The 23,593-nt window shown below is 54.6% G+C and overlaps 1 protein-coding gene across 2 annotated transcripts in view; it reads right to left on the reverse strand.

Moving 5' to 3' along the window:
- Positions 1–23,593, reverse strand: part of MYO1D (myosin ID) — a 122,128-nt gene that overhangs the window by 30,639 nt on the left and 67,896 nt on the right. For both annotated transcript variants that reach the window (XM_075580396.1, XM_075580397.1), the window contains 8 exons: positions 14,151–14,354; positions 12,473–12,618; positions 11,559–11,673; positions 11,160–11,330; positions 6,617–6,687; positions 6,386–6,460; positions 4,819–4,951; positions 3,388–3,554 (listed from right to left, as the gene is read on the reverse strand). In XM_075580396.1, the coding sequence (XP_075436511.1) occupies positions 3,388–3,554; positions 4,819–4,951; positions 6,386–6,460; positions 6,617–6,687; positions 11,160–11,330; positions 11,559–11,673; positions 12,473–12,618; positions 14,151–14,354 (1,082 nt within the window). The remainder of the gene's footprint in view (positions 1–3,387; positions 3,555–4,818; positions 4,952–6,385; positions 6,461–6,616; positions 6,688–11,159; positions 11,331–11,558; positions 11,674–12,472; positions 12,619–14,150; positions 14,355–23,593) is intronic.

Genomic DNA, 23,593 nt, shown 5'->3' on the forward strand with positions numbered 1-23,593 from the left:
GACACTCAGGAGATGGCCGGAGGTCGGACAAATAATGGTATTACCAGGGCGACGAGACACTCAGGAGATGGCCGAGCGTCGGACAATATGGCCAAATAATGGTATTACCAGGGCGATGAGAGGCTCAGGAGATGGTCGGGTGTCTGACAATATATACAAATAATGGTATTACCAGGGCGATGAGACGCTCAGGAGATGGCCGGGGGTCGGACAATATGGACAAATAATGGTATTACCAGGGCGATGAGACGCTCAGGAGATAGCCGGGGGTCGGACAATATGGCCAAATAATGGTATTACCAGGGCGATGAGACGCTCAGGAGATGGCCGGGGGTCGGACAACATGGCCAAATAATGGTATTACCAGGGCGACGAGACACTCAGGAGATGGCCGGGGGTCGGACAATATGGCCAAATAACGGTATTACCAGGGCGATGAGACGCTCAGGAGATGGCCGGGCGTGGGACAATATGGCCAAATAATGTTATTACCAGGGCGATGAGACACTCAGGAGATGGCCGGGCGTGGGACAATATGGCCAAATAATGTTATTACCAGGGCGATGAGAGGCTCAGGAGATGGCCGGGGGTCGGACAACATGGACACATAACGGTATTACCAGGGCGATGAGAGGCTCAGGAGATGGCCGGGGGTCGGACAACATGGACACATAACGGTATTACCAGGGCGATGAGACGCTCAGGAGATGGCCGGGCGTGGGACAATATGGCCAAATAATGTTATTACCAGGGCGATGAGAGGCTCAGGAGATGGTATTGCAGAGGGTGGATGGCATGGCACTGCAGTGAGTAGGTGATGTGGCACTGTAGAGGATGGATGGTGTGGCACTGCAGTGGGTGGATGGCGTGGCACTGTAGAGGGTGGATGGTGTGGCACTGCAGAGGGTGATGGCGTGGCATTGCAGTGGGTAGGTGATGTGGCACTGCACAGGGTGGATGGTGTGGCACTGCAGAGGGTGGCTAGCATGGCACTACAGAGGGTGGATGGCGTGGTACTGCAGAGGGTGGATGGTGTGGTACTGCAGAGGGTGGGTGGCGTGGTACTGCAGAGGGTGGATGGCGTGGCACTGCAGTGGGTAGGTGGCGTGGCACTGCAGAGCGTGGGTGGTGTGGCACTGCAGAGGGTGGATGGCGTGGCCTTGCAGTGGGTAGGTGGCGTGGCACTGCAGAGGTAGGTGGCGTGGCACTGCAGTGGGTGGATGGTGTGGCCTTGCAGTGGGTAGGTGGCGTGGCACTGCAGAGGGTAGGTGGCGTGGCACTGCAGTGGGTGGATGGTGTGGCCTTGCAGTGGGTAGGTGGCGTGGCACTGCAGAGCGTGGGTGGTGTGGCACTGCAGTGGGTGGATAGCATGGCCTTGCAGTGGGTAGGTGGCGTGGCACTGCAGAGGGTGGATAGCGTGGCCTTGCAGTGGGTAGGTGGCGTGGCACTGCAGAGCGTGGGTGGTGTGGCACTGCAGTGGGTGGATAGCATGGCCTTGCAGTGGGTAGGTGGCGTGGCACTGCAGAGGGTGGATAGCGTGGCCTTGCAGTGGGTAGGTGGCGTGGCACTGCAGAGCGTGGGTGGTTTGGCACTGCAGAGGGTGGATGGCGTGGCACTGCAGTGGGTATGTGGCGTGGCACTGCAGTGGGTGGATGGTGTGGCCTTGCAGTGGGTTGGTGGCGTGGCACTGCAGAGGGTGGATAGCGTGGCCTTGCAGTGGGTAGGTGGCGTGGCACTGCAGAGCGTGGGTGGTGTGGCACTGCAGAGGGTGGATGGCGTGGCACTGCAGTGGGTAGGTGGCGTGGCACTGCAGTGGGTGGATGGTGTGGCCTTGCAGTGGGTTGGTGGCGTGGCACTGCAGAGCGTGGGTGGTGTGGCACTGCAGAGGGTGGATGGCGTGGCCTTGCAGTGGGTAGGTGGCGTGGAACTGCAGAGGGTGGATAGCGTGGCCTTGCAGTTGGTAGGTGGCGTGGCCTTGCAGTTGGTAGGTGGCGTGGCACTGCAGTGGGTAGGTGGCGTGGCACTGCAGAGCGTGGGTGGTGTGGCACTGCAGAGGGTGGATGGCGTGGCCTTGCAGTGGGTAGGTGGCGTGGCACTGCAGAGGGTGGATGGCGTGGCACTGCAGAGGGTGGATGGTGTGACACTGCAGAGGGTGGCTAGCATGCCACTACAGAGGGTGGATGGCGTGGTACTGCAGAGGGTGGATGGCGTGGTACTGCAGAGCGTGGGTGGTGTGGCACTGCAGAGGGTGGATGGCGTGGCACTGCAGAGGGTGGATAGTGTGGCCTTGCAGTGGGTAGGTGGCGTGGCACTGCAGAGGGTGGATAGTGTGGCCTTGCAGTGGGTAGGTGGCGTGGCACTGCAGAGGGTGGATAGCATGGCCTTGCAGTGGGTACGTGCCGTGGCACTGCAGAGGGTGGATAGCGTGGCCTTGCAGTGGGTAGGTGGCGTGGCACTGCAGAGGGTGGGTGGTGTGGCACTGCAGAGGGTGGATAGCGTGGCCTTGCAGTGGGTAGGTGGTGTGGCACTGCAGAGGGTGGATGGCGTGGCACTGCAGTGGGTAGGTGGCGTGGCACTGCAGAGGGTGGATAGTGTGGCCTTGCAGTGGGTAGGTGGCGTGGCACTGCAGAGCGTGGGTGGTGTGGCACTGCAGAGGGTGGATAGCATGGCCTTGCAGTGGGTACGTGCCGTGGCACTGCAGAGGGTGGATAGCGTGGCCTTGCAGTGGGTAGGTGGCGTGGCACTGCAGAGCGTGGGTGGTGTGGCACTGCAGAGGGTGGATAGCATGGCCTTGCAGTGGGTAGGTGGCGTGGCACTGCAGAGGGTGGATAGCGTGACCTTGCAGTGGGTAGGTGGCGTGGCACTGCAGTGGGTAGGTGGCGTGGCACTGCAGTGCGTAGGTGGCGTGGCACTGCAGTGGTAGGTGGCGTGGCCTTGCAGTGGGTAGGTGGCGTGGCACTGCAGAGGGTGGATAGCGTGGCCTTGCAGTGGGTAGGTGGCGTGGCACTGAAGTGGGTAGGTGGCGTGGCCTTGCAGTGGGTAGGTGGCGTGGCCTTGCAGTGGGTAGGTGGCGTGGCCTTGCAGTGGGTAGGTGGCGTGGCCTTGCAGTGGGTAGGTGGCGTGGCCTTGCAGTGGGTAGGTGGCGTGGCCTTGCAGTGGGTAGGTGGCGTGGCCTTGCAGTGGGTAGGTGGCGTGGCCTTGCAGTGGGTAGGTGGCGTGGCCTTGCAGTGGGTAGGTGGCGTGGCCTTGCAGTGGGTAGGTGGCGTGGCCTTGCAGTGGGTAGGTGGCGTGGCCTTGCAGTGGGTAGGTGGCGTGGCCTTGCAGAGGGTAGGTGGCGTGGCCTTGCAGTGGGTAGGTGGCGTGGCGCTGCACAGGAAGACCCCTCACCTGTGCAGGAACCTCTCGTACACCTGCCGGTAGGCGAACCCAGCGCGTCGGACCCGAACATTCTCCAGCAAACCCAAGTACTCCACCTGGTGGCGGCAGCGCTCAGCGTCAAACAGCGCTGGGGACTTCTTATCGTTCGGCTTAATGCAGCGCACGTAGTAAGGCTCCTGGGAGGGGGGGGGGAGAGGGAGAGAGAGAAAGGGGGAGAGAGGGAGAGGGGGGGAGAGGGGGAAACATTTTAAGTTATGGTGGGTGAAAAAGGCGACAGAAAACCTCCCCCGTTAGCACATAGCCAATAAAGAATATCAATTGTGAGCACACTCACAGGTCTGCAGCCCGCCTTTCACCCGTTAACCCCAGCATGCAGTGCTCCCACTGCAGCAAGGGATTCTGGGAAATGACATGTGAATGTGCTCGCAAGTGATACATACATACATATATATATATCTTAATATATAAATTTGAAAGTTGTGGGGTTGAAACGACATCTGGCCAATCAGATTGGGTTGAAACGACATGTGGTGAATTTGATTGGTCCAGCCTCTGGCCAATCAGATTGGTGGCTCTGCCGCCTCACCCAACTGCCACACACACACACACACACACACACACACACACACCACCTCCCGCCCAAACCGCTGCCTCCCCTCCACACAGCACCACACACAGCACCACACCACACACCACCTCCTGCCTCCCCTCCGCAACCGGCCGGGACCAAGCGGCGGAACGGACGGCCGGGAGCCCACCCCCCCTCACCCATACCACACCACCCCCCCTCACCCATACCACACCACCCCCCCTCACCCATACCACACCACCCCCCCTCACCCATACCACACCACCCCCCATTACCCATACCACACCACCCCCATCACCCATACCACACCACCCCCCCTCACCCATACCACACCACCCCCCCTCACCCATACCACACCACCCCCCCTCACCCGTACCACACCACCCCCCCTCACCCATACCACACCACCCCCCCTCACCCATACCACACCACACCCCCTCACCCATACCACACCACCCCCCCTCACCCATACCACACCACCCCCCCTCACCCATACCACACCACCCCCCCTCACCCATACCATACAACCCCCCCTCACCCGTACCACACCACACCCCCTCACCCATAGGGTGCAGCGCCGCACGGAACTGCGGGGGGGGGGGGGGGAGGGGGAGGGGGCGGGGCTTGCGCCCGAGAAAGGCGCCGCACGGCACTGCGGGGGGCGGGGCCTGCACCCAAGAAAGGCGCCGCACGGAACTGCGGGGGGGCGGGGCCTGCGCCCGACGGGACTGAGACGTGTGTGTGTGACACTGGGTGATGAGGTCACATTACAAAGGAGCCATGGTCTGTGATGATGTCACACACAGACATGGCGTCAAATGATGTCACAGGGGGCGGGGCAAGGCCCATACCTTGGAGGCGAGGTTGTCCACCAGAGCGATCATGGAGTTCTTGAAGAGGGTGGCAGCGGTGGGGGGTCGTTTGGTGACCTCCGTGATGCTCAACTTCCCCTCAGGCCACATCATCTTCAGCACGGGGTTAGAACTGGGAGGAGATGGGGGCGGGGGGTGGGGAGAGAGGGGGGTGAGGGGTAGAGAGAGACGTTAAAGATAGGGGGGGCAGGGGGAGAAAAGAAGAGAGAGAGGCAGGGGAGAGAGGGAGACAGAGAGAGACAGGGAAAGGGGAGAGAGAGGGTGGGGGGGAGTGAGAGAAAGAAGGGAGGGGGAGAGAGAAAGAGGGGAGGGGTAAGAGAGAAAGGGGAGAGAGAGGGCAGAGGGGCGGGAGAAGAGAGAGAGAGGGTAGAGGGGGGGGTGGGGAGAAGAGAGAGAGAGGGGGGAGATGGTTTGACATGGTTTTGAAGCAAAAGGTGACACATTGTGTGCTCATTTGCATGTCATTTCCCAGAATCCCTTGCTGCAGTGGAAGCACTGTATGCTGGGTGATAATGGTGAAAGGCGGGGGTTGCAGACCTGTCTAAGACATGCAAATGAGCATGGAACTGTCCTGGAACAGGAATTTCCATTTCTGCTCCCTCTGTTTACCCCCCCCCCCCCCCCCCACTTGCAGCTCTGCCTGCTAGCTTTTTGGTTGTAAGCTTTCCCTGCAGCTTCACTCCTAGTGCAGATGGATTGGATACATTTAGATACCTTTATCTCTCCAGTCCTCCAAGTTAAATGGACTTTTCCATTCTCCCATGTCTGTTTTCACAGCTAGTTTAGCTTGACCCTATTCCTGTGTTACAAGCAGTACCCACTTCTTTTTCCTTCCTGACTCTGGCTGAGTGAGTACTCCTGCTATATCCCCATTGGCAAGGCCATTTCTTTTTTACCTGCCCCTAACTACAAAGCACCCACAGAGAAGCACTCTCTCACCACATCATACCATCCACAAGTGCCTGTATATGAATCATGCTTTTCCAATAAAGTGAAGAAAATATAGCAGGACTTGATGTGCTTTGGAAAGGGGGCTGAGTTAAAGCTAACTGGAGCTATTCACACATCACACGTGACACTGGTTCCAGGAAAGGAGCCATAGGGATTTCCTTGACTGTCTTGGGACCGAGTCCCCGACAACAGATAAGGACTTAATAATATACATTTCTGTGCCTAAGGACTTTTGATATTGTTGCATATACTAGAACTCTAAACAGGAGTGTGCTTTGGGCTGGTAACCAGTTTAGCTGGCCAGCCAATTAGAGAGGGACCTGCTGTGTAGACAGTCTCCTAAATAGGAGTAGGGTTTTTGTTTTATGCTTTGTTTCCTTAAAGGGCCAGTGTGCCTACAGTTTTGTTTATCCTCTGTAAATAAAACCCCGTTCAACGAACTCTAGAGGTTTCCAGCCTTGAATATGGGACAAAAGACCCCACAACGTGACGGAGGCATCACAACACGTATCGTATATATGTGTACATGTCTGTGTGTGTGTGTATGACTGGATCGGAGCAGAATCAGAGTGCAAGCTCCCGTGGCTGCCCTCACCTGTTGTACATCAGCCTCTTGAAGTCCTGGAAAAGGGTGTCCTTGTTCTTATCGATGAAGCCCACCACGGAGTAACTGTGACGGGAGGACAAGAGGTGGGGGGCCGGGGTGACAGGTCTGTTAGCACCCCCGTACCGGGACCTCAAACCCTCACAAGCTTGAGCCAGGGGTAAATAGCTCTGCAAACCCCTCAGTCCCGCCCCCGAGCCCCCCCCAGATATCGGGACTCACACAACGTCTCCGGCGTAATGGCGGATACGGAAATCGCGGTCGTAATCGAGGGCTTTGTCCGTGGCACACATCTAGAAGGAGAGGGTACGGGAGGTTAGAGGGGGTTGTCAGGGACAGAGGGGGGTGTGGTGGGAAGGGGCTGGGGGTGATCTGGGGAAGGGGTTGGGGGGTTTATGTGGGGAAGGGATTGGGGGTGACCTGGGGAAGGGGTTGGGGGGGTGATGTGGGGAAGGGGCTGGGGTGATGTGGGGAAGGGGTTGGGGGGGAGTGATGTGGGGAAGGGGTTGGGAGGTGATGTGGGGAAGGATTGGGGGGTGATGTGGGGAAGGGGTTCGGGTGATGTGGGGAATGGGTTGGGGTGATGTGGGGAAGGGGTTGGGGTGATGTGGGGAAGGGGTTGGGGGTGATGTGGGGAATGGGTTGGGGTGATGGTGGGGAAGGGGTTGGGGGTGATGTGGGGAATGGGTTGGGGGTTATGTGGGGAAGGATTGGGTGATGTGGGGAAGGGGTTGGGGTGATGTGGGGAAGGGGTTGGGGGTGATGTGGGGAAGGGATTGGGGTGATGTGGGGAAGGGGTTGGGGTTATGTGGGGAAGGGATTGGGTGATGTGGGGAAGGGGTTGGGGGTGATGTGGGGAAGGGGTTGGGGTGATGTGGGAAGGGGTTGGGGGTGATGTGGGGAATGGGTTGGGGGTGATGTGGGGAAGGGATTGGGGTGATGTGGGAAGGGGTTGGGGTGATGTGGGGAATGGGTTGGGGTGATGTGGGGGAGGGGTTGGGGGTGATGTGGGAATGGGTTGGGGTGATGTGGGGAATGGGTTGGGGTGATGTGGGGGAGGGTTGGGGGTGATGTGGGGAATGGGTTGGGGTGATGTGGGGGAGGGTTGGGGGGTGATGTGGGGAATGGGTTGGGGTGATGTGGGGGAGGGGTTGGGGTGATGTGGGGGAGGGGTTGGGGGTGATGTGGGGAATGGGTTGGGGTGATGTGGGGAACGGGTTGGGGGTGATGTGGGGACGGGTTGGGGTGATGTGGGGAAGGGGTTGGGGTGATGTGGGGAACGGGTTGGGGTGATGTGGGGAACGGGTTGGGGTGATGTGGGGAACGGGTTGGGGTGATGTGGGGAAGGGGTTGGGGTGATGTGGGGAATGGGTTGGGGTGATGTGGGGAAGGGGTTGGGGTGATGTGGGGAACGGGTTGGGGTGATGTGGGGAACGGGTTGGGGTGATGTGGGGAAGGGGTTGGGGTGATGTGGGGAATGGGTTGGGGTGATGTGGGGAAGGGGTTGGGGTGATGTGGGGAACGGGTTGGGGTGATGTGGGGAAGGGGTTGGGGTGATGTGGGGAACGGGTTGGGGTGATGTGGGGAACGGGTTGGGGTGATGTGGGGAAGGGGTTGGGGTGATGTGGGGAATGGGTTGGGGTGATGTGGGGAAGGGGTTGGGGTGATGTGGGGAACGGGTTGGGGTGATGTGGGGAAGGGGTTGGGGTGATGTGGGGAAGGGGTTGGGGTGATGTGGGGAAGGGGTTGGGGTGATGTGGGGAAGGGGTTCGGGTGATGTGGGGAACGGGTTGGGGTGATGTGGGGAAGGGGTTGGGGTGATGTGGGGAAGGGGTTGGGGTGATGTGGGGAATGGGTTGGGGTGTGCATAGACAGACATAGCTACAGACAGATGGAAACATAAATAACCACAAACAAGTGTGTGTATGGGGCGCCCGTGTGTATGGGGCGTCCGTGTGCATGGGGCGCCCGTGTGTATGGGGCGTCCGTGTGTATGGGGCGCCCGTGTGTATGGGGCGCCCGCGTGTATGGGGCGTCCGCGTGTATGGGGCGTCCGCGTGTATGGGGCGCCCGCGTGTATGGGGCGTCCGCGTGTATGGGGCGTCCGCGTGTATGGGGCGCCCGCGTGTATGGGGCGTCCGCGTGTATGGGGCGTCCGCGTGTATGGGGCGCCCGCGTGTATGGGGCGTCCGCGTGTATGGGGCGTCCGCGTGTATGGGGCGTCCGCGTGTATGGGGCGTCCGCGTGTATGGGGCGCCCGCGTGTATGGGGCGTCCGCGTGTATGGGGCGTCCGCGTGTATGGGGCGTCCGCGTGTATGGGGCGCCCGCGTGTATGGGGCGTCCGCGTGTATGGGGCGCCCGCGTGTATGGGGCGTCCGCGTGTATGGGGCGTCCGCGTGTATGGGGCGTGTGCTCCCCCTCTGCACCCAATAAACCCCCCTGCTCCCAATAACCCCCCCTGCTCCCAATAAACCCCCTGCTCCCAATAACCCCCCTTGCTCCCAATAACCCCCCCTGCTCCCAATAATCCCCCCTGCTCCCAATAACCCCCTGTTCCCAATAACCCCCCTACTCCCAATAACCCCCCTACTCCCAATAACCCCCCTACTCCCAATAACCCCCCTACTCCCAATAACTCCCCTACTCCCAATAACCCCCCTACTCCCAATAACCCCCTACTCCCAATAACCCCCTACTCCCAATAACCCCCCTACTCCCAATAACCCCCCTACTCCCAATAACCCCCTACTGCCAATAACTCCCCTACTCCCAATAACCCCCTACTCCCAATAACACCCTACTCCCATTAACACCCTACTCCCAATAACCCCCCTACTCCCAATAACCCCCCTACTCCCAATAACCCCCCGACTCCCAATAACCCCCCGACTCCCAATAACCCCCCTACTCCCAATACCCCCCTACTCCCAATAACCCCCTTCTCCCAATAACACCCTACTCCCATTAACACCCTACTCCCATTAACACCCTACTCCCAATAACCCCCCTACTCCCAATAACCCCCCTACTCCCAATAACCCCCCTACTCCCAATAACCCCCCTACTCCCAATAACCCCCCTACTCCCAATAACCCCCCTACTCCCAATAACCCCCCTACTCCCAATAACCCCCTACTCCCAATAACCCCCCTACTCCCAATAACCCCAATAACCCCCCGACTCCCAATAACCCCCCTACTCCCAATAACCCCCTACTCCCAATAACTCCTCTGCACCCAATAACCCACTTACTCCCAATAACCCCCCCTACTCCCAATAACCCCCTGTTCCCAATAACCCCCTACTCCCAATAACCCCCCTACTCCCAATAACCCCCTACTCCCAATAACCCCCCTACTCCCATTAACACCCTACTCCCAATAACCCCCCTACTCCCAATAACCCCCTACTCCCAATAACCCCCCTACTCCCAATAACCCCCTACTCCCAATAACCCCCCTACTCCCAATAACCCCCCTACTCCCAATAACCCCCCTACTCCCAATAACCCCTACTCCCAATAACACCCCTACTCCCAATAACACCCCTACTCCCAATAACCCCCCTACTCCCAATAACCCCCTACTCCCAATAACCCCTACTCCCAATAACCCCCTACTCCCAATAACCCCCCTACTCCCAATAACCCCCCTACTCCCAATAACCCCCTACTCCCAATAACCCCCTACTCCCAATAACCCCTAATCCCAATAACCCCCCGACTCCCAATAACCCCCCAATCCCAATAAACCCCTACTCCCAATAACCCCATACTCCCAATAACCCCCCGACTCCCAATAACCCCCCGACTCCCAATAACCTCCCTACTCCCAATAACCGACCTACTCTAATACCCCCCCTGCCCCTCCATTAACCCCTCGGTCCAGCTGATACGATCTCTTTAACACAGAGCCACGTTTAACCACTTCAGCGCCAGAAAAGCCGGCTGGACAGGCGGGTGACACAGGAGCCGTGCGCTGATTGGTCAGTTATGACATCATCTCTAACGCTGGCTCCCATGTACACACACAAGGGATGAGAGTTTGCAGGGGATCTGCTTCCCTCTGCTGGTCAGAGCCGGTAATACAGCCCGGAGTAACACTGTATATAATGTACCCACGCCTATAGATATTAGGGTGACCAATTTTTCCCAGTTAAAAACCAGGGCAACCATCGCGCATGTGCGAACTACACCAATCGTGCCGCTTCAACTCTTGCTGGCCGCGCATGTGCAACCAGCCCTTGGCGGCAGTGAATTCGCGATCGGCGTGTGCCATTGCGCATGCGCAGGATCAGCTCTTGCCGGCAGTGTATCTCCTGCCCCCCTGTCTCTTGCCTTCTTGCTGAAGTAATGAGTGTGCTCCCCCGTCACCCCCCCCATCTCTTACCTTCCTGTTGGAGTAATAAGGGTCTCCCCCCTAACCCCCCCCCATCTCTTACCTTCCTGCTGGAGTAATGAGTGTGCTCCCCCGTCACCCCCCCCCCATCTCTTACCTTCCTGCTGGAGTAATGAGTGTGCTCCCCCGTCACCCCCCCATTTCTTACCTTCCTGTTGGAGTAATGAGCGTCTCCCCTCCCCCCCCCACTCCGTCTCTCACCTTCCTGCTGGAGTAATGCGCGTCTCCCCCCCTCCCCCCCCCACTCCGTCTCTCACCTTCCTGCTGGAGTAATGCGCGTCTCCCCCCCCCCCCCACTCCGTCTCTCACCTTCCTGCTGGAGTAATGCGCGTCTCCCCCCCTCCCGCCCCCCCACTCCGTCTCTCACCTTCCTGCTGGAGTAATGCGCGTGCTTCCCCAGCTGCTTGTTCAGCGCCTCCAGAAACATGGCGTCCGTCACCTTCCCCACGTTCATGCACGCGTCGTCCAGCAGGGCGATGATCCCGCGGTGCTGCTGCTCCACCAGCTCCACGATGATCTGGTTATTAAAGTAATCTATCTGCGGGGGGTAAGAAGAGAGAGAGAGACGGGGACACGTGAGCCCCCTTGGGTCTGGCAAGCACTGCTGCGGGTGTGGTTACCACCCTACAACTACCCCCCCACCCAGCCAGCCAACTACGTCTCAGGAGTTGGGTAGGCGGTCACGGGGATGGGTGGTGTTGACTACGCCGCCTCCCGGCTTCTGCTTGACTCGCAGTAGGCGCCCGACCTGGCACCCGACACTTACATGTTTCCAGGGGATTCCCTCGCGCTGGTATTCCTCTTGTTCCTGCGTCAGGACGAGCTGTATGAACAGCTGCTGGAGCTTCTCGTTACAGTAATTAATGCAGAACTGCTCGAAGCTGGAAGACACGGAAGGCTCGTTAGGCGATTGGGCGGCAAATTGACCAATGTAATCAATACCCAACCCCTGACATCAATAACCAATCTCCAGAATCAATAACCGACCAAGAGAATCAATAACAAATCAACAGAATCAATAACCCATTAGCAGGATCAATAGCCAGCCAATGGGATAAATAACCACTACCATCAATAACCAGCCAATGGGATCAATAACCAATACTATCAATAGGAACCAATAGAAACAATAATGGATAGAATCGAAAACCAGCCCATAGAATCAATAACCAACTAATAGGATCAATAACCAAACAACCAATTCAATAACCGAGAGGATCAATATCCAAAAAACAGAATCAGTAACTAACAGATAAAATAAATATCCTAATAGAATCAATAACCAACCCATGGAATCAATAACCAATCAGTGAGATCAATTATTAATCAACTGAATCAATAACCAATCTTATCAGTAATCAATCAACAGAATCAATAACCAACCAATAGGATCAATAGCCGATCAACAGAATCAATAACCAACCAATAGGATCAATACCCAACCTATCAGATCAATACCCAATCAACGGTATCAACAACCAACTAATAAAATCAAGAACTATTCAACTGAACCAATAATCAATCAGATCAATAACCAACTAACAAAATCAATAAGTCACTAGGAACAATAACACAGAATCCATACCAAACCTAGAGAATCAATGAGTCCTGGATAATATAAGGGCCCCCTACGTGTCCCGCCGGTCAGTAGAATATACCAGCCCACAGGTACGTTCCCACCTGTTGTTATCGAAGATCTCGAACCCGTAAATATCCAGCACCCCGATAACCGTGTTCTTGCTCTGCAGAGCCACGTCCTGCTGTCTCACGTCTATCACGGTGTTAATCCGCGTCACGATCCAGCAGAAGAGACGCTCGTAGATCGCCTGCGGAGAGTATCACTGACCCTTTAACCCATTAAACACGTCCCTGTCATTAGGTCACTTTGCCCCTACGTGGGACTGTCCCTTTAACCCATTAAACACGTCCCTGTCATTAGGTCACTTTGCCCCTATGTGGGACTGACCCTTTAACTCATTAAACTCGTCCCTGTCATTAGGTCACTTTGCCCCTACGTGGGACTGTCCCTTTAACCCATTAAACACGTCCCTGGTGTTAGGTCACTTTGCCCCTACGTGGGACTGACCCTTTAACCCATTAAACACGTCCGTCATTAGGTCACTTTGCCCCTACGTGGGACTGACCCTTTAACCCATTAAACACGTCCCTGTCATTAGGTCACTTTGCCCCTACGTGGGACTGACCCTTTAACCCATTAAACACGTCCCTGTCATTAGGTCACTTTGCCCCTACGTGGGACTGACCCTTAATGCATTAAACACGTCCCTGTCATTAGGTCACTTTGCCCCTACGTGGGACTGACCCTTTAACCCATTAAACACGTCCCTGTCATTAGGTCACTTTGCCCCTACATGGGACTGACCCTTAATGCATTAAACACATCCCTGTCATTAAGTCACTTTGCCCCTACATGGGCTGACCCTTTAACCCATTACACACGCCCCTGTCATTATGTCACTTTGCTCCTACGTGGGACTGTCCCTTTAACCCATTAAACACGTCCCTGTCATTAGGTCACTTTGCCCCTACGTGGGACTGACCCTTTAACCCATTAAACACGTCCCTGTCATTCGGTCACTTTGCCCCTACGTGGGACTGACCCTTTAATCCATTAACCACGTCCCTGTCATTAGGTCACTTTGCCCCTACGTGGGACTGTCCCTTTAACCCATTAAACACGTCCCTGTCATTAGGTCACTTTGCCCCTACGTGGGACTGTCCCTTAACCCATTAAACACGTCCCTGTCATTAGGTCACTTTGTCCCTAAGTGGGACTGACCCTTTAACCCATTAAACACGTCCCTGACATTAGGTCACTTTGCCCCTACGTGGGACTGACCCTTTAACCCATTACACACGTCCCTGTCACTAGGTCACTTTGCCCCTATGTGGGACTGACCCTTTAACCCATTAAACACGTCCCTGTCACTAGGTCACTTTGCTCCTACGTGGGAATGTCCCTTTAACCCATTAAATACGTCCCTGTCATTGGGTCACTTTGCCCCTACGTGGGACTGACCCTTTAACCCATTACACACGTCCCTGTCATTAGGTCACTTTGCCCCTACGTGGGACTGACCCTTTAACCCATTACACACGTCCGTCATTAGGTCACTTTGCCCCTACGTGGGACTGACCCTTTAACCCATTACACACGTCCCTGTCACTAGGTCACTTTGCCCCTACGTGGGACTGACCCTTTAACCCATTAAACACGTCCCTGTCATTAGGTCACTTTGCCCCTACGTGGGACTGCCCCTTTAACCCATTAAACACGTCCCTGTCATTGGGTCTGAGGCTCTAACCCCATACAAGCTTTAGTGGAGCTCGAAGATACCTTAACGAAGGCGTCCCTCCCATAGACGGCCTCCTTCTCCGTGTGCTGCTTGTCAATGACGTCCCTGCCCGTGGCCACCGTGCGGAAGAGGAGAGCCTTCTCCAGGAGCTCGGACCGTGAGCCCAGCAACTCTGCTGCCACGGACACCACCTTCATGTTCTCAATCAGCGGGGTGTCCCCGTCCACCACAAACTTAAGGTTCCCCTGAGAGGGACATCAGGTGAGGAGGGTCACAGAGCGACTTGGAGAGTCAACAAAGAGTGGAGGAGAGTCACCAGAGACAAAGGAAGAGAGGAGAGTCACCGATGGAAAGGAAGAGAGGAGAGTCACAGAGAGAAAGGAGGAGAGTCACAGAGAGAAAGGACTAGAGTCACAGAGAGAAAGGACTAGAGTCACAGAGAGAAAGGAGGAGAGTCACAGAGAGAAAGGAGGAGAGTCACAGAGAGAAAGGAGGAGAGTCATGGAGAGAAAGGAGGAGAGTCACGGAGAGAAAGGAGGAGAGTCACGGAGAGAAAGGAGGAGAGTCACGGAGAGAAAGGAGGAGAGTCACAGAGAGAAAGGAGGAGAGTCACAGAGAGAAAGGAGGAGAGTCACAGAGAGAAAGGAGGAGAGTCACAGAGAGAAAGGAGGAGAGTCACAGAGGGAAAGGAGGAGAGTCACAGAGAGAAAGGAGGAGAGTCACAGAGAGAAAGGAGGAGAGTCACAGAGAGAAAGGAGGAGAGTCGCAGAGAGAAAGGAGGAGAGTCACAGAGAGAAAGGAGGAGAGTCACAGAGAGAAAGGAGGAGAGTCACGGAGAGAAAGGAGGAGAGTCACAGAGAGAAAGGAGGAGAGTCACAGAGAGAAAGGAGGAGAGTCACAGAGAGAAAGGAGGAGAGTCACAGAGAGAAAGGAGGAGAGTCACAGAGGGAAAGGAGGAGAGTCACAGAGAGAAAGGAGGAGAGTCACAGAGAGAAAGGAGGAGAGTCACAGAGAGAAAGGAGGAGAGTCGCAGAGAGAAAGGAGGAGAGTCACAGAGAGAAAGGAGAGTCACAGAGAGAAAGGAGGAGAGTCACAGAGAAAGGAGAGTCACAGAGAGAAAGGAGGAGAGTCACAGAGAAAGGAGAGTCACAGAGAGAAAGGAGGAGAGTCACAGAGAAAGGAGAGTCACAGAGAGAAAGGAGGAGAGTCACAGAGAAAGGAGAGTCACAGAGAGAAAGGAGGAGAGTCACAGAGAAAGGAGAGTCACAGAGAGAAAGGAGGAGAGTCACAGAGAAAGGAGAGTCACAGAGAGAAAGGAGGAGAGTCACAGAGAGAAAGGAGGAGAGTCACAGAGAGAAAGGAGGAGAGTCACAGAGAGAAAGGAGGAGAGTCACGGAGAGAAAGGAGGAGAGTCACGGAGAGAAAGGAGGAGATTCACGGAGAGAAAGGAGGAGAGTCACGGAGAGAAAGGAGGAGAGTCACGGAGAGAAAGGAGGAGAGTCACGGAGAGAAAGGAGGAGAGTCACAGAGAGAAAGGAGGAGAGTCACAGAGAGAAAGGAGGAGAGTCACAGAGAGAAAGGAGGAGAGTCACAGAGAGAAAGGAGGAGAGTCACAGAGGGAAAGGAGGAGAGTCACAGAGAGAAAGGAGGAGAGTCACAGAGAGAAAGGAGGAGAGTCACAGAGAGAAAGGAGGAGAGTCGCAGAGAGAAAGGAGGAGAGTCGCAGAGAGAAAGGAGGAGAGTCACAGAGAGAAAGGAGGAGAGTCACGGAGAGAAAGGAGGAGAGTCACAGAGAGAAAGGAGGAGAGTCACAGAGAGAAAGGAGGAGAGTCACAGAGAGAAAGGAGGAGAGTCACAGAGAGAAAGGAGGAGAGTCACAGAGGGAAAGGAGGAGAGTCACAGAGAGAAAGGAGGAGAGTCACAGAGAGAAAGGAGGAGAGTCACAGAGAGAAAGGAGGAGAGTCGCAGAGAGAAAGGAGGAGAGTCACAGAGAGAAAGGAGAGTCACAGAGAGAAAGGAGGAGAGTCACAGAGAAAGGAGAGTCACAGAGAGAAAGGAGGAGAGTCACAGAGAAAGGAGAGTCACAGAGAGAAAGGAGGAGAGTCACAGAGAAAGGAGAGTCACAGAGAGAAAGGAGGAGAGTCACAGAGAAAGGAGAGTCACAGAGAGAAAGGAGGAGAGTCACAGAGAAAGGAGAGTCACAGAGAGAAAGGAGGAGAGTCACAGAGAAAGGAGAGTCACAGAGAGAAAGGAGGAGAGTCACAGAGAGAAAGGAGGAGAGTCACAGAGAGAAAGGAGGAGAGTCACAGAGAGAAAGGAGGAGAGTCACATAGAGAAAAGAGGAGAGTCACAGAGAGAAAGGAGGAGAGTCACGGAGAGAAAGGAGGAGAGTCACGGAGAGAAAGGAGGAGAGTCACGGAGAGAAAGGAGGAGAGTCACGGAGAGAAAGGAGGAGAGTCACGGAGAGAAAGGAGGAGAGTCACGGAGAGAAAGGAGGAGAGTCACGGAGAGAAAGGAGGAGAGTCACGGAGAGAAAGGAGGAGAGTCACGGAGAGAAAGGAGGAGAGTCACGGAGAGAAAGGAGGAGAGTCACAGAGAGAAAGGAGGAGAGTCACAGAGAGAAAGGAGGAGAGTCACAGTGAGAAAGGAGGAGAGTCACAGAGAGAAAGGAGGAGAGTCACAGAGAGAAAGGAGGAGAGTCACAGAGAGAAAGGAGGAGAGTCACAGAGAGAAAGGAGGAGAGTCACAGAGCAACTTGGAGAGTCAACAAAGAGTGGAGGAGAGTCACAGAGAGAAAGGAGGAGAGTCACCAGAGACAAAGGAAGAGAGGAGAGTCACAGAGAAAGGAGAGTCACAGAGAGAAAGGAGGAGAGTCACAGAGAAAGGAGAGTCACAGAGAGAAAGGAGGAGAGTCACAGAGAAAGGAGAGTCACAGAGAGAAAGGAGGAGAGTCACAGAGAAAGGAGAGTCACAGAGAGAAAGGAGGAGAGTCACAGAGAAAGGAGGAGAGTCACAGAGAGAAAGGAGGAGAGTCACAGAGAGAAAGGAGGAGAGTCACAGAGAGAAAGGAGGAGAGTCACAGAGAGAAAGGAGGAGAGTCACAGAGAGAAAGGAGGAGAGTCACAGAGAGAAAGGAGGAGAGTCACAGAGAGAAAGGAGGAGAGTCACATAGAGAAAGGAGGAGAGTCACGGAGAGAAAGGAGGAGAGTCACGGAGAGAAAGGAGGAGAGTCACGGAGAGAAAGGAGGAGAGTCACGGAGAGAAAGGAGGAGAGTCACGGAGAGAAAGGAGGAGAGTCACGGAGAGAAAGGAGGAGAGTCACGGAGAGAAAGGAGGAGAGTCACGGAGAGAAAGGAGGAGAGTCACAGAGAGAAAGGAGGAGAGTCACAGAGAGAAAGGAGGAGAGTCACAGAGAAAGGAGGAGAGTCACAGAGAGAAAGGAGGAGAGTCACAGAGAAAGGAGGAGAGTCACAGAGAGAAAGGAGGAGAGTCACAGAGAGAAAGGAGGAGAGTCACAGAGAGAAAGGAGGAGAGTCACAGAGAAAGGAGGAGAGTCACAGAGAGAAAGGAGGAGAGTCACAGAGAGAAAGGAGGAGAGTCACAGAGAGAGAAAGGAGGAGAGTCACAGAGAGAAAGGAGGAGAGTCACAGAGAGAAAGGAGGAGAGTCACAGAGAGAAAGGAGGAGAGTCACAGAGAGAAAGGAGGAGAGTCACAGAGAGAAAGGAGGAGAGTCACAGAGAGAAAGGAGGAGAGTCGCAGAGAGAAAGGAGGAGAGTCCCAGAGAGAAAGGAGGAGAGTCACAGAGAAAGGAGGAGAGTCACAGAGAGAAAGGAGGAGAGTCACAGAGAGAAAGGAGGAGAGTCACACAGAGAGAAAGGAGGAGAGTCGCAGAGAGAAAGGAGGAGAGTCGCAGAGAGAAAGGAGGAGAGCCACAGAGAGAAAGGAGGAGAGTCACAGAGAGAAAGGAGGAGAGTCACAGAGAGAAAGGAGGAGAGTCACAGAGAGAAAGGAGGAGAGTCACAGAGAGAAAGGAGGAGAGTCACAGAGGGAAAGTAGGAGAGTCACAGAGAGAAAGGAGGAGAGTCACAGAGAGAAAGGAGGAGAGTCACATAGAGAAAGGAGGAGAGTCACAGAGAGAAAGGAGGAGAGCCACAGAGAGAAAGGAGGAGAGTCACAGAGAGAAAGGAGGAGAGTCGCAGAGAGAAAGGAGGAGAGTCCCAGAGAGAAAGGAGGAGAGTCACAGAGAAAGGAGGAGAGTCACAGAGAGAAAGGAGGAGAGTCACAGAGAGAAAGGAGGAGAGTCCCAGAGAGAAAGGAGGAGAGTCCCAGAGAGAAAGGAGGAGAGTCACAGAGAAAGGAGGAGAGTCACAGTGAGAAAGGAGGAGAGTCACAGAGAGAAAGGAGGAGAGTCCCAGAGAGAAAGGAGGAGAGTCACAGAGAAAGGAGGAGAGTCACAGTGAGAAAGGAGGAGAGTCACAGAGAGAAAGGAGGAGAGTCACAGAGAGAAAGGAGGAGAGTCACAGAGAGAAAGGAGGAGAGTCACAGAGAGAAAGGAGGAGAGTCACAGAGAGAAAGGAGGAGAGTCACAGAGGGAAAGTAGGAGAGTCACAGAGAGAAAGGAGGAGAGTCACAGAGAGAAAGGAGGAGAGTCACATAGAGAAAGGAGGAGAGTCACAGAGAGAAAGGAGGAGAGCCACAGAGAGAAAGGAGGAGAGTCACAGAGAGAAAGGAGGAGAGTCGCAGAGAGAAAGGAGGAGAGTCCCAGAGAGAAAGGAGGAGAGTCACAGAGAAAGGAGGAGAGTCACAGAGAGAAAGGAGGAGAGTCACAGAGAGAAAGGAGGAGAGTCACAGAGAGAAAGGAGGAGAGTCCCAGAGAGAAAGGAGGAGAGTCACAGAGAGAAAGGAGGAGAGTCCCAGAGAGAAAGGAGGAGAGTCGCAGAGAGAAAGGAGGAGAGTCGCAGAGAGAAAGGAGGAGAGTCCCAGAGAGAAAGGAGGAGAGTCACAGAGAAAGGAGGAGAGTCACAGAGAGAAAGGAGGAGAGTCACAGAGAGAAAGGAGGAGAGTCACAGAGAAAGGAGGAGAGTCACAGAGAGAAAGGAGGAGAGCCACAGAGAGAAAGGAGGAGAGTCACAGAGAGAAAGGAGGAGAGTCGCAGAGAGAAAGGAGGAGAGTCCCAGAGAGAAAGGAGGAGAGTCACAGAGAAAGGAGGAGAGTCACAGAGAGAAAGGAGGAGAGTCACAGAGAAAGGAGGAGAGTCACAGAGAGAAAGGAGGAGAGTCACAGAGAGAAAGGAGGAGAGTCACAGAGAGAAAGGAGGAGAGTCACAGAGAGAAAGGAGGAGAGTCCCAGAGAGAAAGGAGGAGAGTCACAGAGAGAAAGGAGGAGAGTCCCAGAGAGAAAGGAGGAGAGTCGCAGAGAGAAAGGAGGAGAGTCGCAGAGAGAAAGGAGGAGAGTCCCAGAGAGAAAGGAGGAGAGTCACAGAGAAAGGAGGAGAGTCACAGAGAGAAAGGAGGAGAGTCACAGAGAGAAAGGAGGAGAGTCACAGAGAAAGGAGGAGAGTCACAGAGAGAAAGGAGGAGAGCCACAGAGAGAAAGGAGGAGAGTCACAGAGAGAAAGGAGGAGAGTCGCAGAGAGAAAGGAGGAGAGTCCCAGAGAGAAAGGAGGAGAGTCACAGAGAAAGGAGGAGAGTCACAGAGAGAAAGGAGGAGAGTCACAGAGAAAGGAGGAGAGTCACAGAGAGAAAGGAGGAGAGTCACAGAGAGAAAGGAGGAGAGTCACAGAGAGAAAGGAGGAGAGTCACAGAGAAAGGAGGAGAGTCACAGAGAGAAAGGAGGAGAGTCACAGAGAGAAAGGAGGAGAGTCACAGAGAGAGAAAGGAGGAGAGTCACAGAGAGAAAGGAGGAGAGTCGCAGAGAGAAAGGAGGAGAGTCACAGAGAGAAAGGAGGAGAGTCACAGAGAGAAAGGAGGAGAGTCACAGAGAAAGGAGGAGAGTCACAGAGAGAAAGGAGGAGAGTCACAGAGAGAAAGGAGGAGAGTCACAGAGAGAGAAAGGAGGAGAGTCACAGAGAGAAAGGAGGAGAGTCGCAGAGAGAAAGGAGGAGAGTCCCAGAGAGAAAGGAGGAGAGTCACAGAGAAAGGAGGAGAGTCCCAGAGAGAAAGGAGGAGAGTCACAGAGAAAGGAGGAGAGTCACAGAGAGAAAGGAGGAGAGTCGCAGAGAGAAAGGAGGAGAGTCCCAGAGAGAAAGGAGGAGAGTCACAGAGAGAAAGGAGGAGAGTCACAGAGAGAAAGGAGGAGAGTCACAGAGAGAAAGGAGGAGAGTCACAGAGAGAAAGGAGGAGAGTCACAGAGGGAAAGTAGGAGAGTCACAGAGAGAAAGGAGGAGAGTCACAGAGAGAAAGGAGGAGAGTCACATAGAGAAAGGAGGAGAGTCACAGAGAGAAAGGAGGAGAGCCACAGAGAGAAAGGAGGAGAGTCACAGAGAGAAAGGAGGAGAGTCACAGAGAAAGGAGGAGAGTCACAGAGAGAAAGGAGGAGAGTCACAGAGAGAAAGGAGGAGAGTCCCAGAGAGAAAGGAGGAGAGTCCCAGAGAGAAAGGAGGAGAGTCACAGAGAAAGGAGGAGAGTCACAGTGAGAAAGGAGGAGAGTCACAGAGAGAAAGGAGGAGAGTCCCAGAGAGAAAGGAGGAGAGTCACAGAGAAAGGAGGAGAGTCACAGTGAGAAAGGAGGAGAGTCACAGAGAGAAAGGAGGAGAGTCACAGAGAGAAAGGAGGAGAGTCACAGAGAGAAAGGAGGAGAGTCACAGAGAGAAAGGAGGAGAGTCACAGAGAGAAAGGAGGAGAGTCACAGAGGGAAAGTAGGAGAGTCACAGAGAGAAAGGAGGAGAGTCACAGAGAGAAAGGAGGAGAGTCACATAGAGAAAGGAGGAGAGTCACAGAGAGAAAGGAGGAGAGCCACAGAGAGAAAGGAGGAGAGTCACAGAGAGAAAGGAGGAGAGTCGCAGAGAGAAAGGAGGAGAGTCCCAGAGAGAAAGGAGGAGAGTCACAGAGAAAGGAGGAGAGTCACAGAGAGAAAGGAGGAGAGTCACAGAGAGAAAGGAGGAGAGTCACAGAGAGAAAGGAGGAGAGTCCCAGAGAGAAAGGAGGAGAGTCACAGAGAGAAAGGAGGAGAGTCCCAGAGAGAAAGGAGGAGAGTCGCAGAGAGAAAGGAGGAGAGTCGCAGAGAGAAAGGAGGAGAGTCCCAGAGAGAAAGGAGGAGAGTCACAGAGAAAGGAGGAGAGTCACAGAGAGAAAGGAGGAGAGTCACAGAGAGAAAGGAGGAGAGTCACAGAGAAAGGAGGAGAGTCACAGAGAGAAAGGAGGAGAGCCACAGAGAGAAAGGAGGAGAGTCACAGAGAGAAAGGAGGAGAGTCGCAGAGAGAAAGGAGGAGAGTCCCATAGAGAAAGGAGGAGAGTCACAGAGAAAGGAGGAGAGTCACAGAGAGAAAGGAGGAGAGTCACAGAGAAAGGAGGAGAGTCACAGAGAGAAAGGAGGAGAGTCACAGAGAGAAAGGAGGAGAGTCACAGAGAGAAAGGAGGAGAGTCACAGAGAGAAAGGAGGAGAGTCCCAGAGAGAAAGGAGGAGAGTCACAGAGAGAAAGGAGGAGAGTCCCAGAGAGAAAGGAGGAGAGTCGCAGAGAGAAAGGAGGAGAGTCGCAGAGAGAAAGGAGGAGAGTCCCAGAGAGAAAGGAGGAGAGTCACAGAGAAAGGAGGAGAGTCACAGAGAGAAAGGAGGAGAGTCACAGAGAGAAAGGAGGAGAGTCACAGAGAAAGGAGGAGAGTCACAGAGAGAAAGGAGGAGAGCCACAGAGAGAAAGGAGGAGAGTCACAGAGAGAAAGGAGGAGAGTCGCAGAGAGAAAGGAGGAGAGTCCCAGAGAGAAAGGAGGAGAGTCACAGAGAAAGGAGGAGAGTCACAGAGAGAAAGGAGGAGAGTCACAGAGAAAGGAGGAGAGTCACAGAGAGAAAGGAGGAGAGTCACAGAGAGAAAGGAGGAGAGTCACAGAGAGAAAGGAGGAGAGTCACAGAGAAAGGAGGAGAGTCACAGAGAGAAAGGAGGAGAGTCACAGAGAGAAAGGAGGAGAGTCACAGAGAGAGAAAGGAGGAGAGTCACAGAGAGAAAGGAGGAGAGTCGCAGAGAGAAAGGAGGAGAGTCACAGAGAGAAAGGAGGAGAGTCACAGAGAGAAAGGAGGAGAGTCACAGAGAAAGGAGGAGAGTCACAGAGAGAAAGGAGGAGAGTCACAGAGAGAAAGGAGGAGAGTCACAGAGAGAGAAAGGAGGAGAGTCACAGAGAGAAAGGAGGAGAGTCGCAGAGAGAAAGGAGGAGAGTCCCAGAGAGAAAGGAGGAGAGTCACAGAGAAAGGAGGAGAGTCCCAGAGAGAAAGGAGGAGAGTCACAGAGAAAGGAGGAGAGTCACAGAGAGAAAGGAGGAGAGTCGCAGAGAGAAAGGAGGAGAGTCCCAGAGAGAAAGGAGGAGAGTCACAGAGAAAGGAGGAGAGTCACAGAGAGAAAGGAGGAGAGTCACAGAGAAAGGAGGAGAGTCACAGAGAGAAAGGAGGAGAGTCACAGAGAGAAAGGAGGAGAGTCACAGAGAGAAAGGAGGAGAGTCACAGAGAAAGGAGGAGAGTCACAGAGAGAAAGGAGGAGAGTCACAGAGAGAAAGGAGGAGAGTCACAGAGAGAGAAAGGAGGAGAGTCACAGAGAGAAAGGAGGAGAGTCGCAGAGAGAAAGGAGGAGAGTCCCAGAGAGAAAGGAGGAGAGTCACAGAGAAAGGAGGAGAGTCACAGAGAGAAAGGAGGAGAGTCACAGAGAGAAAGGAGGAGAGTCACAGAGAAAGGAGGAGAGTCACAGAGAGAAAGGAGGAGAGCCACAGAGAGAAAGGAGGAGAGTCACAGAGAGAAAGGAGGAGAGTCGCAGAGAGAAAGGAGGAGAGTCACAGAGAAAGGAGGAGAGTCACAGAGAGAAAGGAGGAGAGTCACAGAGAGAAAGGAGGAGAGTCACAGAGAGAAAGGAGGAGAGTCACAGAGAAAGGAGGAGAGTCACAGAGAGAAAGGAGGAGAGTCACAGAGAGAAAGGAGGAGAGTCACAGAGAGAGAAAGGAGGAGAGTCACAGAGAGAAAGGAGGAGAGTCGCAGAGAGAAAGGAGGAGAGTCCCAGAGAGAAAGGAGGAGAGTCACAGAGAAAGGAGGAGAGTCACAGAGAGAAAGGAGGAGAGTCACAGAGAGAAAGGAGGAGAGTCACAGAGAAAGGAGGAGAGTCACAGAGAGAAAGGAGGAGAGCCACAGAGAGAAAGGAGGAGAGTCACAGAGAGAAAGGAGGAGAGTCGCAGAGAGAAAGGAGGAGAGTCCCAGAGAGAAAGGAGGAGAGTCACAGAGAAAGGAGGAGAGTCACAGAGAGAAAGGAGGAGAGTCACAGAGAAAGGAGGAGAGTCACAGAGAGAAAGGAGG

The sequence above is a fragment of the Ascaphus truei genome, chromosome 23 (genome assembly GCF_040206685.1).
Source record: "Ascaphus truei isolate aAscTru1 chromosome 23, aAscTru1.hap1, whole genome shotgun sequence".
NCBI lineage: Eukaryota > Metazoa > Chordata > Amphibia > Anura > Ascaphidae > Ascaphus > Ascaphus truei.